Source organism: Rhodotorula toruloides, assembly GCF_000320785.1.
Source record: "Rhodotorula toruloides NP11 unplaced genomic scaffold Scaffold5, whole genome shotgun sequence".
Taxonomy (NCBI): domain Eukaryota; kingdom Fungi; phylum Basidiomycota; class Microbotryomycetes; order Sporidiobolales; family Sporidiobolaceae; genus Rhodotorula; species Rhodotorula toruloides.
In genome coordinates, this window is record NW_015622965.1 from 687,607 (window position 1) to 706,766 (window position 19,160).

General features: G+C 61.8%; 11 protein-coding genes across 11 annotated transcripts; 6 read left to right on the forward strand and 5 right to left on the reverse strand.

Annotated features, from left to right (window-relative positions):
- Nucleotides 1-164: 164 nt before the first annotated feature.
- On the reverse strand, nucleotides 165-1,000 carry RHTO_06984 (trafficking protein particle complex subunit 2; the record flags this gene model as incomplete). Its single annotated transcript, XM_016420643.1, has 5 exons — nucleotides 165-257; nucleotides 336-421; nucleotides 501-562; nucleotides 627-915; nucleotides 985-1,000. 5 exons carry the CDS (start codon nucleotides 998-1,000, stop codon nucleotides 165-167), a joined length of 546 nt encoding a protein of 181 aa, XP_016275044.1.
- A 258-nt stretch (nucleotides 1,001-1,258) lies between these two features.
- On the forward strand, nucleotides 1,259-3,507 carry RHTO_06985 (uncharacterized protein; the record flags this gene model as incomplete). Its single annotated transcript, XM_016420644.1, has 4 exons — nucleotides 1,259-2,228; nucleotides 2,298-2,446; nucleotides 2,501-3,218; nucleotides 3,275-3,507. The coding sequence occupies 4 exons, from the start codon at nucleotides 1,259-1,261 to the stop codon at nucleotides 3,505-3,507; spliced, it is 2,070 nt and encodes a 689-aa protein (XP_016275045.1).
- A 278-nt stretch (nucleotides 3,508-3,785) lies between these two features.
- Nucleotides 3,786-5,664, forward strand: RHTO_06986 (ribosomal rna-processing protein 14, RRP14; the record flags this gene model as incomplete). The annotated part of the gene is made up of 6 exons (XM_016420645.1): nucleotides 3,786-3,836; nucleotides 3,927-4,037; nucleotides 4,111-4,215; nucleotides 4,277-4,903; nucleotides 4,958-5,391; nucleotides 5,451-5,664. The coding sequence occupies 6 exons, from the start codon at nucleotides 3,786-3,788 to the stop codon at nucleotides 5,662-5,664; spliced, it is 1,542 nt and encodes a 513-aa protein (XP_016275046.1).
- A 396-nt stretch (nucleotides 5,665-6,060) lies between these two features.
- Nucleotides 6,061-7,454, forward strand: RHTO_06987 (uncharacterized protein; the record flags this gene model as incomplete). The annotated part of the gene is made up of 6 exons (XM_016420646.1): nucleotides 6,061-6,421; nucleotides 6,527-6,658; nucleotides 6,723-6,936; nucleotides 7,045-7,121; nucleotides 7,205-7,266; nucleotides 7,353-7,454. 6 exons carry the CDS (start codon nucleotides 6,061-6,063, stop codon nucleotides 7,452-7,454), a joined length of 948 nt encoding a protein of 315 aa, XP_016275047.1.
- Nucleotides 7,455-7,538: 84 nt separating this feature from the next.
- RHTO_06988 (uncharacterized protein) lies at nucleotides 7,539-8,015 on the reverse strand (the record flags this gene model as incomplete). The annotated part of the gene is made up of 5 exons (XM_016420647.1): nucleotides 7,539-7,618; nucleotides 7,683-7,735; nucleotides 7,812-7,865; nucleotides 7,931-7,950; nucleotides 8,004-8,015. 5 exons carry the CDS (start codon nucleotides 8,013-8,015, stop codon nucleotides 7,539-7,541), a joined length of 219 nt encoding a protein of 72 aa, XP_016275048.1.
- Nucleotides 8,016-8,307: 292 nt separating this feature from the next.
- RHTO_06989 (peptidase family M28 protein) lies at nucleotides 8,308-9,800 on the forward strand (the record flags this gene model as incomplete). Its single annotated transcript, XM_016420648.1, has 4 exons — nucleotides 8,308-8,632; nucleotides 8,695-9,015; nucleotides 9,081-9,470; nucleotides 9,604-9,800. The coding sequence occupies 4 exons, from the start codon at nucleotides 8,308-8,310 to the stop codon at nucleotides 9,798-9,800; spliced, it is 1,233 nt and encodes a 410-aa protein (XP_016275049.1).
- A 325-nt stretch (nucleotides 9,801-10,125) lies between these two features.
- On the forward strand, nucleotides 10,126-11,476 carry RHTO_06990 (dihydroorotate dehydrogenase; the record flags this gene model as incomplete). Its single annotated transcript, XM_016420649.1, has 6 exons — nucleotides 10,126-10,302; nucleotides 10,368-10,617; nucleotides 10,682-10,903; nucleotides 10,963-11,101; nucleotides 11,164-11,317; nucleotides 11,396-11,476. 6 exons carry the CDS (start codon nucleotides 10,126-10,128, stop codon nucleotides 11,474-11,476), a joined length of 1,023 nt encoding a protein of 340 aa, XP_016275050.1.
- Nucleotides 11,477-11,531: 55 nt separating this feature from the next.
- On the reverse strand, nucleotides 11,532-12,238 carry RHTO_06991 (oligosaccharyltransferase complex subunit epsilon; the record flags this gene model as incomplete). The annotated part of the gene is made up of 4 exons (XM_016420650.1): nucleotides 11,532-11,598; nucleotides 11,686-11,784; nucleotides 11,862-11,979; nucleotides 12,037-12,238. 4 exons carry the CDS (start codon nucleotides 12,236-12,238, stop codon nucleotides 11,532-11,534), a joined length of 486 nt encoding a protein of 161 aa, XP_016275051.1.
- Nucleotides 12,239-12,356: 118 nt separating this feature from the next.
- Nucleotides 12,357-15,835, forward strand: RHTO_06992 (elongation factor 1 alpha-like protein; the record flags this gene model as incomplete). Its single annotated transcript, XM_016420651.1, has 14 exons — nucleotides 12,357-12,359; nucleotides 12,416-12,452; nucleotides 12,517-12,561; nucleotides 12,622-12,645; nucleotides 12,711-12,842; nucleotides 12,896-12,937; nucleotides 13,065-13,691; nucleotides 13,863-14,213; nucleotides 14,267-14,432; nucleotides 14,490-14,754; nucleotides 14,808-14,997; nucleotides 15,054-15,327; nucleotides 15,383-15,592; nucleotides 15,655-15,835. 14 exons carry the CDS (start codon nucleotides 12,357-12,359, stop codon nucleotides 15,833-15,835), a joined length of 2,547 nt encoding a protein of 848 aa, XP_016275052.1.
- A 21-nt stretch (nucleotides 15,836-15,856) lies between these two features.
- On the reverse strand, nucleotides 15,857-17,953 carry RHTO_06993 (autophagy-related protein 22; the record flags this gene model as incomplete). The annotated part of the gene is made up of 7 exons (XM_016420652.1): nucleotides 15,857-16,452; nucleotides 16,510-16,692; nucleotides 16,750-17,100; nucleotides 17,152-17,319; nucleotides 17,374-17,457; nucleotides 17,525-17,708; nucleotides 17,780-17,953. The coding sequence occupies 7 exons, from the start codon at nucleotides 17,951-17,953 to the stop codon at nucleotides 15,857-15,859; spliced, it is 1,740 nt and encodes a 579-aa protein (XP_016275053.1).
- A 300-nt stretch (nucleotides 17,954-18,253) lies between these two features.
- RHTO_06994 (40S ribosomal protein s21) lies at nucleotides 18,254-18,786 on the reverse strand (the record flags this gene model as incomplete). Its single annotated transcript, XM_016420653.1, has 4 exons — nucleotides 18,254-18,285; nucleotides 18,372-18,391; nucleotides 18,451-18,644; nucleotides 18,772-18,786. 4 exons carry the CDS (start codon nucleotides 18,784-18,786, stop codon nucleotides 18,254-18,256), a joined length of 261 nt encoding a protein of 86 aa, XP_016275054.1.
- Between the last annotated feature and the right edge of the window lie 374 nt (nucleotides 18,787-19,160).

Sequence of the window (19,160 nt, forward strand, 5' to 3'; positions counted from 1 at the left end):
AGCGATGATCGCGAACTGAAACGACGGGGGTGGAAGCATTCCAAAGGCGTTCCCCCGGCAGCACAAGGCGTCGACGAGCTCTATTGACACAACAAGGGGTACTGCGCAGTCTACAGGTGTGCTCGCGAGAGCGATGCGAAGGCGATAGGCGAGTCTTGCGGCGTTCAAAGATGCTTCTTCGCGCTCGCCTTGATCCGCGCATCGAAGGTTTGGTTCCGTATAGGCGCGTTGAGCTCGTGGAAAGGGTTCAGGAGGGTCTGCAGGGCGCAGAAGATGTCAGTACACATCGCAAGACGGCCATGAGCAACGCCGCAGGGCGGAGAGAGGCGGCGCACCTTTACATAGGTCTCCCACGTATCTTGGAGGAACAGCCGGATTCCCTCATCATTCTTCAGCTCGTGCAGTAGGATGATCTTGACGCCTGTAGATGCCACGCAACTCAGCAACGTGGTTGACGAGCCCTTTGGGCACAGAACTTGTGCCGCGAGTTGTTCACTCACCTCCTGGTGTCAGCCACGCAGAGACCGTCCACTCGTGAAACTTGTCGATCGACTTCAGGTACCTGCGAAGGAGTCAACGGGTCAGTTCAGGGTCCAGGAAAGCCTCGCTCGGAAAAGTGGACGCACATCCCGCCGTTCGTCCACTGGACATCCTCGACGACGTCCAAACTCGCATGCGCGACCAGCTGCATCACATGCCGCCCGTTCGGACCCGTCTTGTGCCCATAGCCGACCGTACTGGCCGTCCCTGCTGCCTGAGGATTCGGTGTCGAGGAAGTGGGGAGTGCGCCAAAGATGGAGAAGGAGGAGGGGATGGAGGGCGATTGTGCGGTGACCGAGATCGTGGTGGACGAAGAGGCCTTGCTCGAAGTCAGAAAGGCCTCGTACAGCGGGTTGTCGAGCGTGCCGACGAGGACTGTGTCGTGAAGCGATGAGGATGGACGGGTCAGCGGAGCGGGCGCGGTAGGACGACTGGCGGGCTCACCGAGGTAGTAGCTCATCCTGAACAGTCCGAAACGCAGCAGCAAGCCCTATCCAGCCCCAGTTGAGCGTGTTGTCGGTGCTTGAACCTCGTGTTGACATCTCTTGCCCTCGTCCACCACGCTTCACACCGCTCAGACTGGTCAGGACTGGGCTTGCTGCTGCTGGAGACTGCTCTAAAACAACGCTGGACACCGTCACACCGCGCCCAACTCGTCTCTCGCCGCCGCCAGCGCGCCTGTCCGCCTGTTTGGCGCATCCCTCTCGCCCGCGACAGGATGACCTCTGACGACGAGGCGACGTCGTTCTTCGGTCGGCTCGCTCGCCCAGTCGCCAATGGGTCTGCCACGCGTCCGCGCAAACGGCGCAAGAGCTCGCATGGACAGGCAGCGGACGACTCGTCTTCAGCGGCCGACGCTTCCTCCGACGTCGAGATTGTCGGAAGCAGCGCGGCGAAGAAGCGGTCGACAGCGAAGGGCAAAGGGAAGGGAAAGGCGATGGCGCCGCAGCCGATGAGCAGGGCGAAGCAGGTCGACAAGCCGAGTCGTCGAGCGAAGGAGGTCTCGCTCTTGTCGTCCGATAGCGAGTCTTCCGTCTCCGACGAGCTGCCTACCGCTACTCAGATCGATGCACACGGCGCCGCGCTGCTCGCGATGGCGCGGTCCAAGGGGTATGCGGGAACAACGCCGCCGAGACGGGCGAAGCGGCAGGAGGAGCGGGTCGAGGCGTCGAACTCGGCCAAACAGCGAACGCAGCGTGAACCGGGATCGTCGTCGAGCGAAGACTCGAGCGAGTCGCGGCGCAGGCGGCGCAAGTCGAACAGCACCGAGCTGACGACCGTCTCGGACCGCTCTTCCTTGGCAACCAAGACGAAGGCGTCGACTTCCCGCGCTCAAACTCGCAAGGCTGCTCCGGTCAAGCCTGCGACGAAGACGTCGAGCACTTCGAGGCGCAAGAAGGCTGCTTCGCCAAGCCGTTCACCGTCACCTCAGCTCGAGCAGCCGCCTGAACCGCAGTCGTTCTGGCAGGTCGAAGCTCAGCCGGCACCGGGACGCGGAGCCAAGCGCCAGAAGCACGGTGAAGCGTCGTCGAAGCTCAAGGCGCTGTCAGAGCGAGGGAAGATGCTCGTCTTGCCGGACGATGAGGACGAGGACGAGATTGTCGGATCGTCGAGCAGCGCAAGCGACGGACCGCGTCGCTACGAGACGGTGGCGGCGAAGGCGAAGCGGGAGAAGGGGGAGGCTATCGGTGCGTATGCTCACCTAGTCGCGGTGTTCGGCGGTGTTCGGGCTCCCAGCTTACGCTTCCCAAGTGCAGCTGCGCTCAAAGCCAAACGAGGTCGCCAATCTCTGCCGCTACAGGACGCTCCGAATGGTGCTTCGCCTCGAGCGTCGCCACGCAAGGACAAGGGCAAGGGGAAAGCCGTGGCGGAGCCTACGGGACAATGTCCAGTCTGCTCAGAGGAGGTGCGTTCGTCTCCTCGCTGCCCTTCGAGCGTTACCAATACGTTGAGTACGCAGGTCCCACTAGATGACCTCGAAGTGCATGCCTCCGCCTGTCTCGCGATCTTCGAGGACGTCTCGGACACGCAGCAGCAGGCGCCTCCGCCCGGCCGAGCTGCTCAGCCTGCAGCTCCACGCGCCGGGACCTCCGCCGCTTTCCGACCTGCGGGAGCCGGTACGTCGGCGACGTCCACCTCGCGTGCGCAGGCGAATCATCCTGCTCCAGCAGGAAAGGCCGTCCCGCCTGCGAGGTCTTCCAGCGACCACGGCCTCGCGAACGAGCTCTTCCCCTCCTCGCCTCCTGTACAACGCAGTACGCGTGCTGCGGCTTCGGCGAAGGGGAAGGGCCGTGCAGCGACGCTTGTCGAGGACTCGGACGAAGACGACGGTCGTAGTGGGCCGAGGGCTGGACGGAATCAGCGCCGTCAGCAGTACGATGCTGCGTTCGACGGGGAGGACGACGGCTACATCGACAGCGACGCCTATGTCGACGCCGACACCTCGCTCCACAAGACGGTCGTCGAGCTCTCGGACGACGACGACGATATCGTCATTGCGGATGTCTCGCGCAATGCTGCGGCAGGCACGAGCCGCGCACGTGGCGGTGTGAGGGGCGGCGATGGTCGGGAGGGCGCGGTCAACACGGCAAGGGCGAAGGGACCGCCCGAAAATGGCTCGAGTCCGCCGAGAGGGTCGATCTACGTCTCGACGCTGGGCAGGGCCTACCGCGAGGGATGTGAGTACGAACTCTGTGTCTTTCTGTCGACCTCGCTGACCGTGCTGTGCTCGCAGACGAGAACCTCTTCACGACCGCTACCAAGTCCAAGTCTGGCTCCCGCGCGCTCCCGGGCCTCGGCAACAACGACCTTGACGACACCGATGCTCGTGCCTTCGACGCTCTCGCACCGCCAGCCAAGACTACAGGTCGCGGTCGAGGCGGAGGAGGGAGAAAGGCGAGCGGCGGCAGCGGGAGGAAGGCGAGTTGGGGTTCGTGGAGGGGACGGCGCGGGCGGGGCAGGAAGTGACGGCGAGCTTTCCGTTGTTGTTGTGTCGTTTCTGCTGCACAGGTCGTCACTCTTGCGTCCACTCCATTCACATTTCGGACCGCTCACATCGAAGGAGACTCGCTCATCAACCAACGCCGGGACGGGCTGTGAGGTCGGCAATGCTTTCTGAACTTCTCCCACGATATCCTTGCAACTTCGTCGCAATCTGTGCGACTTTGCGAAATGTCAACTCCCCCGCCCGCGACGAGCACCTCACGCAACCGCTACTCGTCCGCTACCTTCCTTGCTGCTTCAGGATGGCCAAGTCTGCTCCAGGGGCCTCACGCGTAAAGCCCGACCAGCTCAAGGTCCGTCTCGCGGCCTCGTTCGCCCACTCCGTCCTCATCAATTCGCTCCAAGCTCAAGCTGACCTCTCGCTCGCGAACTCGCTCTGACAGGCCAGCATCGAGGCTCACAATGCTTCTTTCGACGAGCTGCTGAGGCACGTCCCGGCCAAGTACTACATCAGGCCAGAGTCGGACGATGAGGATGAGACTCCGAAGCAGTCGGTGCGTCCAGCCCCCTCTCACGCTGCCGTTCGAGAGGCTGCTTGGCTTGTGTGGCTGAACCTTTCGTGCACAGGGCAAGCTCACAAAGGCGCAGCGAAAGGCGCTGAAGAAGGCGAAGCAGGATGAGACTGTCCGGGCCGCGAAGAACGAGGCGAAGCGGGAGGCGCGGCTGGCCAGGGTGGGTGTCCAGCTCTCGCAGACGTGCAGACATTCTCGAGCTGATGCCTGTCGGATCGCAGTACGACCCCGACGAGCCAAAGACGATCGCAGAGATCCAGGCAGCCAAGCTGTCGGGCGTCGCCATGGGCAAGAAGCGCGCTGCCGACTCTGACGACGAGACGGAGGCTTCGTTTGACGGCGAGCTGAACGGCGATGCGTGGGAGGACGAGGAGGACTCGCCGAACGAGACGGACTTTGCCGATTCGGACGACGAGGATGGCGAGATGCTCGAATTGAATGACGAGGGGTTGCTGCAGCAGGACGCAGCGAAGAAGAGCGGAGGACCTGCACCGACAATCACGGAGCTGAGGGAGAAGCTGCAGCGCCGGATCGCGGACATCCAGGCGAAGAAGCGGGGCGAGAAGGCGGCTGCGTCCGGCACTAAGTGTGACGACGCTTCGGATGCCGAGGAAGATGAGGACGAGGAGGGCAGCGAGGCCGAGGTGAAGAGTAAGGACGATCTGCTGGCGGAGCGGAGGCGTCGGGCGGCTCTGCGTGACAACCGGCGCAAGAAGCTCAAGGAGCGCATCAAGGCGGAGAAGAGTGACGGGGCGAAGAAGCGGGCGAATGAGCCTAGCAACGGGCGCAAGGGTGGAGGAAAGGCGAATGCGGTCCAGGACGACGAGCGGCCAAGGAAGAAGGCGAAGGTGCGCTCTCGAGACTGTTCTATTAGGCCCTGTTCGCTGACATCGATTACTCAGGCGGACGACGCTACCGGCGACGACTCGCACTCTGTCGTTCCCTACGACTCCGCCGCCGCATCCGCCTCGACTTCCAAGGCCAACCCCAACTCGATCGCGTTTTCGACCCTCGACTTCTCCTCTTCCTCCCAGCATGCCGCCGACGCCGGTCTGACGCCCAAACAGCTCAAGAAGATGCAGGCAGCCGAAGGGTCGTTGAAGAAGAACCGCCACGCATTGCCCAAGGACGCGAACCAGGCGCTCGAAATTCTTCAGAAGCGCAAGGAGCGCCTTGATGCCCTCGATCCGGAGAAACGCGAGAAGAAAGAGGAGAAGGAACGGTGGGAGAAGGTCATGCTCAAGGCGGAGGGCGAGAAGGTCCGCGACGACGAGAAGCGGCTGAAGAAGATGGCGAAGAGGCAGGAGCGCGAGAAGCGCAAGTCGGCCAAGGCATGGTGCGTGGCGTCTTTGTGCTGCTTTTATCTCGCCTACTGACGTTCGCCCGCTTCCGTAGGACTGACCGCAAGGCGACTGTCGAGAAGACCATCTCCGACAAGGTTGCCAAGCGCAACGCCAACCTCGCCGCTCGCTCCAAGGCCGTCAAGGACAAGAAGATGGGCATCAAGAACAAGAAGAGCGGCAGCGGAAAGAAGGTGTCGACGAGCAGCGGCAAGGCGCGGAGCAAGGGCAGGCCCGGGTTCGAGGGCGGCGGGCGGAAGAAGAAGTAGAGTCGCGAGGCGGCTGTTGTGTTACTATCGCTCTCTTTCGCATTCTATCGTCTTCTGCCTGCCCTTTTCTGATTCGAGAGTCGTCGAACTCCTATTATGCCGGATCAACTCGGGACTCGAGGGGGCGGTCTGCCTCAGCGATCCGCTTGCTGGTCGCTCGTGGGCCGATTGCTAGGCTCAGAACGCTAGCTCCATTGCACTGCAGCCGGCGTTTCTCCTCTCGACGCTCGCGCTGGCCCTCACTCGCCTCCTTCGTCTTCATCAGTTTTGGGTGAGTTGGCCCTAGGAATCCGCGGCCTCATTATCTGCAGTGACGTGCCATCTGCCAGGACGAGACGCTGACCATGATGACTTCACAGCCGTCTCGACCCGCCCAATAGCGCGGGACACCCTCTTATGCTGAAGCCCGCTCTTGACCTTGACGAGTTGCCGGCGGTTGCCGTCGACACGCAGCGCGTACAGCCCCTCTTGCCGTACGGCCTGCGCTTCAACCGACTCCTTCCGTACCGGGACGAGACTCTTCTTGATTCCCAGTTCCCATTCGACGAAGGTCCGATTCCCTGGACGCTCGAGCTGGAAATCCAGTACCTCCAGTTTCATCCATCCGTGTGGGATTTGCTGGAAGCGGACGACGAGACGGACCGACGGTACCGGGATGATGTGCTTGCTGAGCTGTCGACCCTGAAGAGATCCGAGGATCTTTCGACCGGCGAACGGTACGCCAAGCTGCAGGATGCGTTCTACCGCGTCTGCATGCGTAGACATGACCGATGGCACCGTCTGTACGGTGAGTATGATCGGAAACCGCCAGGTTCATCACTCGCCGTCTCAGCGCACGAACGCTGACCTGCTTATTGCGCAGGCTTGCACGACGTCCGCAAGCGATTCTACCAACAAGAAGCGGCTTCACACCCTGAATGGACTGCGGCAAGAGTGCAGGCGTCCATCGCATCAAGTAGCACTTTCGTCAAGCCCAACGCGCCGATGTTTTCCCGTATGTCTTCTCTCCTCCCAATCTTGCTCGACATCGCTGACAGTGTCACTGATCGCCACGACAGTCTGGCCGTTCATCAAGCCAGATCCAAGTCCATTGCTGGCGCCGAAGGTCATTCGCATCACGCATCTCACCATCCAGCAGTACAAGCTTCCCGACTTTAAGACTGCCGCATCTCAGCAAGCCCACGATCAGACCTTCCTCTCCGCTCCCAAGAAGGAAGACCGAACCGCGTTCGAGCGATGCAACACGCCTTCCGCCGAAGATGCTTCGAAGCCGTCGATCGAACTTGGCCAAGCGGCGGTTTCGAGAACGCTAGCCCACCGTCGTCAGACACAAGCACGCCATGAACCATCTTGAGGAGACGACTCGCGACCCCGTGGCAGCGCCAGCAACCCTATACCGGAGACCTTCCGCACGCTCTCGCACAGCAAGGTCTTCGGCATGGTCACGATTTCTGCGGGTGCACCCTTCTTGGTTGCCTTGCTATCCTCGTCACATCGGACAGCGAGGAAGAACTCGCCTGCTATGCCTCGACCATGACAGACGCGCTGTGGGACGGACCAGACAAGGTGAAGGCCCAGCAGATCAAGGTCGGCAACGACGAGGTACGCCGCGGTTTTCCGGAGCAGGCTTTAGAGCTCCCTCGTCTCACGTTGAGACTTTGTCGACTGACCGTGCTTGTGACCCACAGATCGCGCTTGAAGTCGTCCAAAACCAGCACATCCTCGCATTCCTGTTCTCCCTCGCCCGTTTGCCAAGCGGCTCTCTGATGTATGCGGGCAGAAGGGAGTAGATCAACGCTGGTGCATTACAGTAAGAGTACGACAAGGGCGGGCCAGGTGAGAAAGAAACCCAAGAGAGCGAGACCGGACCACGCCTAACGCCTGCGCTCGAAGGCGGATGAGCGGCCTAGCACGACGATGGCAAAGTCCATCGCCCATTCGCCGGTTTCGAGGACTGCAGGCAGTGCGCGAGCCAGGTCAGAAGGGGATTGGGTGGGCAGGCGAGGAGGCGAACGCACAGGTCGACGCAAGTTGGCGCAGGTCCTTGTTCGACAGGCGCGACAGAGCAGGTCTGGGTCGAGCAGTGGTCAGTCTTCGTTCGAGAGCCGTCCTCCTCGGCATCGAAGCAAGAGAGGGAGAAGACTCACGACAACCCTGTCGACCGCTTTATCCCCGCCAAGCACATCGAGATGAGGAGGGCGCTGCAGAGAAAACTCCAATCAGTACAATGGCGCAGTCTGGAGTCACGCAAGCGAGCCGATCGCACTCAAGAGCCAAGTGAGCGAGCTGTGAACAAGGAGCGTCAGCGCAGCGTGGAAGCGAGACGGCGAGCGACGCACCTTGCCAAACATCGTCCTGGCAGTCTAGCACGCTGTGCTTCGGCCTTATCGAGCGAGATTGAGGGTGTCGCTGATTGACCTCGCGGTCGAAGAGGAGCCGACGGTGGTCGTCTCCGTCCTCCACCTCACTCGTAAGGGAGAGAATCAAGGTGAGCAGACTCGCTGTTCTCTCAGGATGCCTGTACGCAAGCAGCTGACGGCGATCCCGCTCCCATCGTCCATCCCGCCATCCTCATCATCCTCGAACCCCCACATCCCGCTGACGACGCCGTTCGCCTGAACGATACTCGGGACGCCAGCTACGATGCACTTCTCTATTCCACTCGTCGCTGCGACCCTCGCAACCCTCTCTTCCGCGCTCCCACTCCAGGAGAACCAGCAGCTCGCCTTCGGCACCTCCGGCTCGACCAGGCAGGAGCTCGCCGCCGCTTTCGAGTCTCTGCCGGTCAAGCTCGCCGCCAAGCTCGAAAAGCATATCGCGAGTCTGCCGGAGCAGCGACTGGTCAAGCTCGGAGACGACGAGGCGCCGATCCCGATCACGGAGGGGGAGAAAGCGCTCCTCGTCCTCGCGGGCAAGCGATTCGTCGATGTTACCGAGGAGGACTTGACGGTTGCCGTGGCGGAGAAGCGTGAGTTCCGGCAGTCACGAAGCGTGTCAAGATTGTCTTGCTAACTTGGACTCGGTACGCAGAGTCCTTCCCCTCGAAGCTCTCCTACAACACCAAAGCCCTTCAGTCGCTCTTCGACGACCTGTCGACGAGCGAGATGCGCCGATTCCTCCAGAGCTTCACCGGCTTCCGCACTCGGTACTACCGCTCAGATACCGGCAAGCAGTCGCAGCAATTCCTCCTCGGCCAGATCAAGCAAGTCGCCAAGTCGAACAAGGACCTCAAGATCAAGGTCTCCGAGTTCCAGCACTCGTGGGGCCAGAACTCGATCATCGCGAGGTTTGAGCCGGCGTCGAGCGCGCACAACGTCTCGGACAGCGTCGTGATCATCGGCGCCCACCAGGGTCTGTCCTCGCACTTTTGTCAGCTTCTCGACGCTTGGCAGCTTCCTGACACTCTACTGGAGCAGACTCGACCAACCTGCTTCCCTTCCTCGCTGCGCCGGGTGCCGACGACGATGCCTCGGGCACCACCTCGATTCTCTCCGCCTTCAAGTCTCTCGTGCACGCCGGCTTCCAGCCCAGCCTCCACCCCGTCGAATTCCACTGGTACTCTGCCGAGGAGGGCGGCCTTCTCGGATCGCAGGCAGTCGCGCAGGAGTATGCTTCGCGCGGGACCAAGGTCCGCGCCATGACTCAGCTCGACATGACGGCCTTTGTCAAGCCCGGTACCGAGCCGCGCATCGGCGTCATCCAGGATTACGTCGACCCCGCCTTCACCAAGTTCTTGACGACTGTCGCTGGCGAGTACGCCGAGATCCCGACTGTCGAGACGCAGTGCGGCTATGCTTGCTCCGACCGTGAGTTTGCCCTTCAACCGTTCCTCGTTACTTTCCGACGGCGCCAAGATGTTGCTCAGGCAAAGCTGTCGCAAGTTGGCGCAGACGCGGCGAAGAGGCGAACCTCCATACTGACACCTCCGCATTCGCACAGACGCCTCGTGGTCCAAGGTTGGGGCGCCCTCGGCCTTCATGATTGAGAGCACCTTCGCCGATTCGTCTAAGGCGATCCACTCGAGCCAGGACACCATCGACCAGCCCGGCTACTCTCTCGAACACATCAAGCAGTTCGCCCGCGTCGCCATCGCCCTCGCCGTCGAGTTGGGCGGTGGAGACTCTGTCGTCGCTTGATCCGGTGGGGTAGAAGTCCGCAAGACTCGCGGGGAGACGTATGCTCGTGTTCAGGTCGCCTCTCTCCATCCCCTTCTCTCCTTTCCCCTCCCGCTCTTTATCGTTGTTTATCGCGTCTGTCGATGTTCTCGCACGCACGTTCTGCTGCAATGTCCCAGCCTGTAACCTCTCTCCATCCGTCGTCTTCGGGCGAGCCGGCCGACCGCGACTTATCGCTCCTCCGCTTCGCTCCGTCTGACCTCACCTCGCTTCCATCTTGCTACCACCACAGGCCGCGATAGACACAGCGCACCTGTCGCTATCTATCCCGTCGCTTCCCGCTACGATGCCGCTGTTCCCCGCTTCTCCTGCTCCGCGACAAGTCCCGCTGCTCAATAGCGCCTGCCCGTGGGCCTCGTCAGAGGAGGACCTGCGCCGACTATGGGACAGTCCGTACACCAGCGCTGTGACCACACGAACGGCGACGCTCGAGGGCTTTCCCGATGACCCGCGTCTCCATCAAGTTTGTCCATAGTTTTCTTTCTTCCCGTTCTTTTCTAGGTCTGACATTTCGTACGCGTCTGACAGGTCACGTTCTTCGGCGCCGGTGCCCATTCGACAGCCAATTCGTTCGGCTTCTCCCCTCACCCGCTCTCCTCCTACCTCTCCTGGCTCCGTCCCCTCATCCGCCAGTCAGCAAAGCGCAAACTCGTCATCGTGTCGATAGGCGGGAATGAGAAGGAGATCGAGACGATGCTGCGGATGTTGCAGGACTTTGCGAACGAGGTGGGCGAGCGAATTGCAGCCGAATACAACGCTTCTTGTCCGAACATCCCAGGTACAGACTATGCGAGCCTTCTCTGTCTTCTTGACGTCTTGCGCTGACGCCATCGAGCCTGCAGGACATCCTCCGCCTGCCTACATCGAGTCGCAGCTGTCCACTTTCCTCGCCCTCCTCGCCCGCTACGCCTCGCCAACACTCAAAGTGGGCATCAAGCTGCCTCCATACACCTTTCAGGAGCAGTTTGACGCACTCTTGCGGTGTCTGGTCGAGGTCGCGGGTAGCAGGGGCGGACCGGAGCACCCAATCTCGTTTCTCACCTCGACAAATACGCTTGGACAGGGTGCGCTTCGAGACTTCCCGCGTGCTAGCCGATCGAAGCGCTGATTGACGTTCTCGCAGGTCTCGTCCTTGCAGACCAGATGACGAACGTCCCGTCGGATCCAGTGGCGCAACGACGAAAGCCGGCGGAGGAGGTGTTCGCTCTTCCGAGCGCAACGGGCGGACTAGCGGGCGCTGCGGTGCATCAGCTGTCGCTTGGGTAGGCTCTTCAGCCTCACAGTTCCCAAAGAAGCGGAGACTAACGGTACCTCCTCCTCGCAGCAATGTCTACCGTTTGGCGTCTCTCCTGCGGTCGCCCTCGTCGCCGTACGCCAAGCGCGCCCCTTCACTCAAGCAGATCACCATCATCGGTGTCGGCGGCGCGCACGATGCGGCGTCAGTCGAAAGGTTCCGCCAGGCTGGTGCAGACGCTGTGGTGCGTGCCGCTCCTCTTTCTTCAGCTTTGCCAGAGCACGACTCGGTAAGACTGATCGACGATGTGAGCACCGCACAGGCTTGCGCAACCGCTTTGGGTAGAGAGGGAGTCAGCGTATTCGAGCAGATGGCGGGCGGAGCAGTTCAGGCCAAGCTGTAGACAGGACGAGGGAGCCGCAGAGGCAGAATGAGGGTATATGCATTGCGAGGGTCTTTCACCCAAGGTAGTTCCAGACGAAGAAATGCAGCAGCATCGATGCGAAGAGGAAGTCGCCGAACGCTCTGCGAGAACGGGAGGTCAGCGGGGAGTTCCCACCGTCCGTACGGCAGGTTACTCTCCGTGAGAGCGACTGTAGAAAGCGAGCGCACCGTTCTGGCGAAAGAGTAGGGAAAGTCTCCTTGTTCGCCGGGTTCGCCTGGATCCGCAACGCCGCGCAGAGGACGAACTGGCCGACTGTTGCCGCAAAGCTGTGCAGTCATGAAGTAGAACAGGTCGTGAGCATGCAGGAAACGAGCGGAAACGGCGACAGCGCCGTGAGACGCACCCTCCAATAAAGGCGTTGAAAGGGTAGTTGGTGATGCCGAAGCAGTAGGCGAACTGCGCGATGCCGGTGAGCATGAGGAAGAGCATGAAGCTATCGATGAGCTTTAGCCGGGGCGCAGCTGTTGCGAAGACAGGCGTTAACACAAGGCGGAGGAGGGTGGGGAGGCGGAACTCACTGTGTTCGAGGTAGCTGTCCCACAAGTCCTGCACTGCGCCGACAAACCCGCTCTGCTGCTCCTTCGCCTTGCCCTTGATGCTCTGTGCGAGCGTCGCAGTCGATGTGGACGCTGCTGGGGGTGCTGCCGACGATGCAGAGTCGACGGGGGCAGTCGACACGGCGGGCGTGTTGGAGCGGGATACGACGCGGCGGGGAGGCATCTTGAGAGACCGAGACTCGGATCGGGGCTGTTCAAGCGGGTCCTGAGCGAGTTGTAGTGCGTTGAGGCGAGCGGGAGGAGCGAGAGGGTGGTTTAGCAGCGACCACACAGCGTCAACCATGGTAGGCGACCTGTACGACTACCAGTAGAGCTGTACTGACCCTCTGAACGCTCACAGTCCCGCCATCGCGCCGTCAAGAACCTCGACCTTGCAGGTGCGCCCGCTCTCCCCTCCTCGACCCCGCTCAGGCTGATGACACGGTCGCGCTCGCTCTGCAGACGAATTGGACGATGGAGGCTTCGACGAGGGCGGTGATTACTACGGTGCGCCACTCTCAAGCCTCCTAGCTGTTCAACGTGAGCTGATCTTGCCCTCTCAAGCAGAAGACATGACGTCGGAACAGCAGGGTGAGCGGCGCATCTGGCGCTGCTTAGACAATGCGAGCTCGACTGACACGCTTGCTTGCTCGCAGCGCAAATGGCGCAGGCGCTCTCTGCGGTTCAAGCGGTTCTCGGCACCGACAGCGGCATTTCCGACAAGTCGATTCGCGATGCGCTTTGGGACAGCTACTTCGATGTGGACGGGACCATCGCCTATCTCCTCGGTGCGTTTGTTTCGCCGTACCAATGCGGACAGGAGACTGAAGGATCCTTGCAGACGAACAACACAAGAAGGAGGCCCGACGAAAGAAAGAAGAAGGTACGGCTTGTTTCTCTCTTCCTCTCTGCGTCTCCTGCTTCGGTTTCGGCAAAGAAGTGGCGCGCGAGTGGTGCTAGCGGAGCTGGGATGTTCATGGACCTTCGCGCCGCCCTGCCGGACTCGACAGACGTCCCGCCTACCGCCTCTCTCGCCTCCCTCTCGCTCGACAAATCGCCCGAGCCAGCGCCAGTCCCTGCCGCGACAACAGAGCCCCCGAAGAACAAGCTCGCGGCGAAGATGGCGGCAAATCGGGCGGCAAGGGCTGCAGCCGCATCTTCCGCTCCTCCGTCTTCCGCGCCTGCCGCTCCCACCCCGACCGCGCAAGCCGCTCCGCCTCCCGAGAAGAAGCTTTCGAAGCTGCAGCAGAAGATGCTGTCTTCTCGGGCGGCGAAAGCTGCTCCGGCTGCCGCTCCTCCAGCCTCCTCTGAATCCGGACCCGCGCCCCCGCCCCCTCCTGTCGCGACATCTCCGCCGTCGGAGTCGAGCGCTTCGGCCGACGAACCCATGGCCATCGACTCGTCAGCCTTCTCTTCGACGTCGCTCGTCGCCGGTCCATCTTCCTTCGCCAATGCCCTCACTCCTTCGCACCGGGCCTTCCTCGCACCTGTCGCGCAGCGCATCGCGTCGACCGTACCTCTCTCCGTCGCCGTCGAGCCGTCAATGGCAGCGCGCTTCGGGCCGAGTCCGGATGACAAGGTGCTGGAGGCGAGGAAGGGGACTGCATTGGGCGCAGGCGCTCGAGGCGGTCTGGCTGGTGGGCTGAAGGTCGCGAGGAAATGAAGAGGGTGGCTGAGAGTGAATGGGGATTGACTATCGAGCAAGGTCAGAGCTCTCGAGCGATACGATACAAGGTACTGACGCCTTTCCCCTCCCGCGCTGCGTATCACCCGCTCAACCTCCTTCGCATCCCTTTTTCGACTCGCAGAAAACCGCCTGGCGAAACAAGCGCGCAAGGCTGCGTCGGCGGCATCGTCCCAGCCGGGCTCGGCGAAGAACTCGCGACCAGCGACGCCTGCACCCGGAGCTGCCAAGCCGAAGAAGGTCGCGCCTGCAGCGGGTTCGTCCGCGAAACCTGCGGCAGCAGGGCCAGTGAGCCAGCTGCGGACGGATATGGAGGCGATGGGTCTTGGAGACGGCAGCTCGAGTCGAGAAGAGGAGCGGATGCAGGTGGACGAGGAGCCGGCGCCGGCGATCATGATGTCGAAGGAGAAGATTCTGAAGGAGGTCAAGGCGAAGGCTGCGACGGAGAAACCCGTCTTGTCGTTGGTCGTGATCGGTGCGTTTTCCATTCTCGCCTTCCTTGATGTCGGCTGACCAGCTGGGACACAGGCCACGTCGACGCCGGCAAGTCGACCTTGATGGGACGCGTTCTGCACGAGCTCGGCGAGACTATCGACCGGGAAGTCGCCAACAACCAGCGACAGAGCGAGAAGATTGGCAAGGGCAGCTTCGCATACGCCTGGACCTTTGATGCGATGGACGAGGAGCGGGAACGGTGCGTTACGGTCTCCGGCCGAATTCTGCGGCCAATACTGACGCGCTCTGTTCGCAGCGGCGTCACCATCGACGTTGCAATCGACACCTTCTCGACGCAACGGAAACGCTTCACCCTCATTGACGCACCCGGTCACCGCGACTTTGTGCCAAACATGATCTCGGGAGCTGCTCAGGCGGACGTTGCGATCCTGGTCGTCGATGGTGCGAGCGGCGCATTCGAAAAGGGATTCGAGGGCGGCGGGCAGACGAGGGAGCACGCGCTGCTTGTGCGCAGTCTCGGCGTGCAACAGATCATCGTCGCTGTTAACAAGCTCGATGCCGTGGGTCGGCCTGTCCCCTCCATCAAGCGCTGTGCTGAACCGCATGATCGCAGGTCCGCTGGTCGCAAGTCCGCTACAAGAACATCTTCGACCAACTCTTCCCCTTCCTCACCGACATCGGCTTCATGTCCCACAAAATCACCTTCGTGCCCGTCAGCGCGACATCAGGCGAGAACCTGACGAAGCAGACGAACGAGCTACTGCGCGCTTGGTACAACGGCCCGACGCTTGTCGAAGAACTCGGTGAGTAGCAACGTCCCGCTCTCGCGCGAGACGCATGCTGACCCGACTTCTTGCAGACTCACTTCCTGTCCCGACTCGCGCGCTGGACGTGCCTCTGCGGATACCCGTCTCGAACGTCTTCAAGGGACAGTCGGCGACAGCATCCGCTCTCGCCGTCACCGGTCGCGTCGAGAGCGGCATCGTGCAAGTTGGCGAGAAGCTTGCGGCGCTTCCTGGTGATGAGAGCGGCATCGTTCGAGCGCTCGAGGTCGATGGCGAGCTTGTGCCGTACGCAACGGCTGGCGCGAATGCGACAATCTTCCTTTCCGGCATCGAAGCCAACCAGCTCAGGTGCGTTCGCTCACCGGCCGCTTGGTAGCAGCATACTGACCTTTCCTCTTTGCAGCGTCGGATCCGTCCTCTGTCCTCCCTCTCAGCCAGTCCCCGTCGTCTCGACCTTCACTGCCCAGGTGCTCGTCTTCGAGCCGAAGCATCCCATCACGGCCGGCTATGCGGTCGAGCTGTTCCACCACAGCCGCGACATCCCCGCCTCCATCGTCGCCCTCGAAGCCATGCTCGACAAGACGACGGGCAAGGTCACGAAGACCGCTCCTCGGTGCGTTCCATTTCCTCTCAGGATGCACAACGCCGTCTAACTCGCCTCGCCTCGCTTCGCAGTATGCTCCCGAAGAACTCATCCGCCCGCATCCGAGTCCAGCTACGCAACGCTGCGACAGGCGGGCGTTCGGGCGCGATCCCGATCGAGCCGTTCGCGGTCAACAAGGCGATGGGCCGCGTTCTCTTCAGGCGGAATGGCGAGACGGTTGCAGCGGGTGTCGTGCTCGAGACATTGCAATGAGGGAGAACAACAAGTGTTTCGTCACACGTCGTCTACTTCTTCTGGGAGGACCTCTTCGTCTGCTGCGAGAGCCTTGATCTCGCGATCGAAAGTCTCTGCATCCTCCGACCCTCTCCGCATGTCGACCTTCGCGAGGACCGGCAGCGAGGCGAGCAGGAGGACGAGGATGACCCAAAATCCGTGGCGGATGTCACCCGTAACCTGCGTGACATACGCGACGAGCAGCGGTCCGAGGAAGCTCGACCCTTTGTCCGTGACGCTGTACACGCCGAACCACTGCGCGCTCTGCGAACTCGGGATGAGCTCGGAGAAGCATGCGCGCATGAGGGCTTGGAAGGCGCCATAGATGGCGCCGAAGACGCAGGCGAGGAGGTACATTTGCGTCGAGGTGCGGAGGGCGACGAGGCCCCAGAGCGGAATGATGGTCGCGAGCGAGACGAGGAGGAGGAGCGTCCGGTGTGTCGTCAGGTGCAGGCGGTGTTGCAGGATGGGGAAGGCGAGGGCACCGACGAGTCCAGCGAGGGGCGTGAGGATGGAGATGAGGACAAGGGACGAAGTCGGGAGGTTGAGCGTCGTCTTGGCAAAGAGAATCGCCGTCGAGGTGATCGTGGCGAAGCCTGTTCAACGGACTTGAGTCAGCCATCCCTCGTACAGCGAGAATCGGAATCACTCACAATCGCTAAGGATGAACCATGCGCCGAGGAAGACGAACGTCGCAGGCAGCCTCCTCCATTCCCGCAGCATCTTGCCCAGCCCTCGCCACCCCTGCGCGATATGGCTGCGTAGCGAGGTTGCCTTCGCGCTCGAGCTGATCAACTTGACGATGCTTGACGTTGGGCGAAGCCAGATTGACGCAGCTGGAGAGGAAAGAGTCAGCCTCCTTTGCTAGAGGAAGAAGCAGACGAGGGACGCACGAATGGTCCCGATGATCCACCACAGCCCGCTGATCGCCACTCCTACTCTCAGCGGCCACGTCCCATCCACCTCGCCTTCGCCGAGCCACCTCAACACCGGCAGCAGCGCAACAAGCACCGCAATCCCCGCTCCATACCCAACCGCGATCGCCCTTGCACTGATCTCTCCTGTAGCTTTACCTTTCGCGGTTGTGTATGCGTCTGTTGCGCGCGCGAGGTGCTGAGAAGCAGAGAGGAGGGTGTTGGATGAGGTGACGGATTCGCGTCTATGCCGTGCGTAAGATTGGCGGGCGTTGAGGAGGGCGGCTTGCGCAAGAAGGACGGTGGGGTGTCGACGACCGAGATCGGGGACTGCGCGAGATTGTGAGCGATAGACGGGTGGAACGGGAAGAGCGGGCGCACGGTAGGAGTTCAGGCAAACGATCGAAGCGCCGAAAGCGACATTTGCCCCGAGGGCGAGCAGGGTGCATAGCGGCCAAACCGCCGAAGCCGACGGGAGAAAGAGGAAGAGGATGCAGAGGATTGAGCCCGACGCGGCGAAGAGAGTGAGTAGTCGATGTCGCATCCAGGCTGCGGACGAAGGGTGAGCGAGATCGACGAGCTGTTCAAGGGACCGCTACGTACGGTCGTCCGCGAGCCCTCCCATGGAGATGACCGTCAGGGCTTGGACGAAGACCGACGCCGAATAGGTGATCAAGGAGAACGAAGCTGTCAACGGGAGTGAGCAGAGTTTTAGCCCGTCGTCTCACCTCGAGGAGGGATGGTCGTCACGCACCCGTATCCAACCACACTCCTGCAAGCCTGACGACACACCTCGCCGCCTCGTCTCCCTCCCCTGCTCCTCCCAGTCCAGAGGGCGGACAAGCGACCACTTTCTTAGGCGCCAAAACCCCGTTCTGCCTCGCATACGTCTCAAGCAAGACCGGTAGCAACAGCGTGCCAGTGACGATCGGAAAGACCTGCACTCGAAGCGGGTTGTCAGCTTTCGTACCCCCCACTTGCGGTGAGGAGGAGAGGAGGGGCAACACACCTCGCTCGCGATGCTGTAGGCGTAGACGCCCCGCAGCTGGCATGTATAGGCTACTTCGGATTGCTCTGGTGTGTCGGAGGGCCCGGCGGTGCGGCCGTAGCGTGAGAGGAGCGCTGCGTCTTCCCCGTCCGAGAGAGCCGAGTCTGGCGGTTCGACGGGCGGGCGGGAGAGCATGACGGGTCGGGGCTAATGGATGGGGCTTCAGTGTCAAGCAGGAGAGTCGAGCGAGGGCAGCGGTGCCATGTTGCGAGGCAGGAAGAGGTGTGAGAGCGGGAGGAAAGCGAGGTTGGCGATGAAGGTCACTCGAGCAGTCTTTCGTGAAGCAAGGATACACACACTCTCGGTGCACTAGCTCACCCTGCGGAACCGCCCGTCCCGAAACTGCCGAGGTCTCCTCTCCATCTGCCCCTCTCAACGAATCGCCCAAAGTCCCGCAAAACCACGCGCGTTACAACACCTTGCGAACGACGGCGTTTACTGGGCGTACTGGAAGACGTTCTTGAGAACTGCGGGGTGGGATGAGGGCGAGGTGTCAGTACTGGACGGGGCAAGGTGTGGGACAAGGGGGGCGAATTGGAGGGCAAAGACGCACGACCGTCCTGGGTGGCGAGTCTGCAATTGCAACGCTTGTCAGTGAGCAGTTACGACGGTAAGAGAGGCGTGGGACGCACCGGTTAAGGGACTCGTCGGCGTCGCCAGTCTCACGGACCGAGCCGCAGAACGCGTAGGTGACGTTCGAGCCAGTCATCTTGCCCGACTCGTCGACCTCGGCAACGTTGATCTGAACCGAAGCGTGGTCCTTGGCGATGATGAGGCGGTTCGTGGCGCTGCACTTGCGCGGGACGTAGAGGTCGACGACTTGGCCCTGAGCGCGTGCGAGCAAGCGTCAGTCTTTCCATTCTTCCATATGCACCGTTACCGCACGGAACGAATGCCCGCAGCACCCGGATGACCTGGTGTCGCGACCGTCGAACGAGGAGACGAATGCTCACCTGGTCGTTCTGCATGGTGTCTGCGCTGTTGAACCGGCGCACGATCCGTCCCGGAGTCAGCACAACCACTCGACGCAACAAGCGAGCGCGCACTGCTGTTGCCGCCGTTCCCTCCGTCCTCCTGCGCTCGACCGCCCTGTGCTCCTCGAACGGGCATGCCCCTGCGTCCCGCCTCGCTCATTCCGCGCTCGCGCCACCTCCAGTACACTCCGACAGCGCATTCCCGTTCATTCTGCGTCCAGACAGCACTCCGCGAGCGAGTCGAGGCGGGGTCGACGGCGGGTCGAGCTTTTTGCGGCTGGAGAGGCCCGAGGCGACGTCGGCGGGCGCGGGCAAGGCGGGTAGGTGGTTGTCGAGTCGCTAGAGTGTGATGAGGGTGTGTCTGAGCA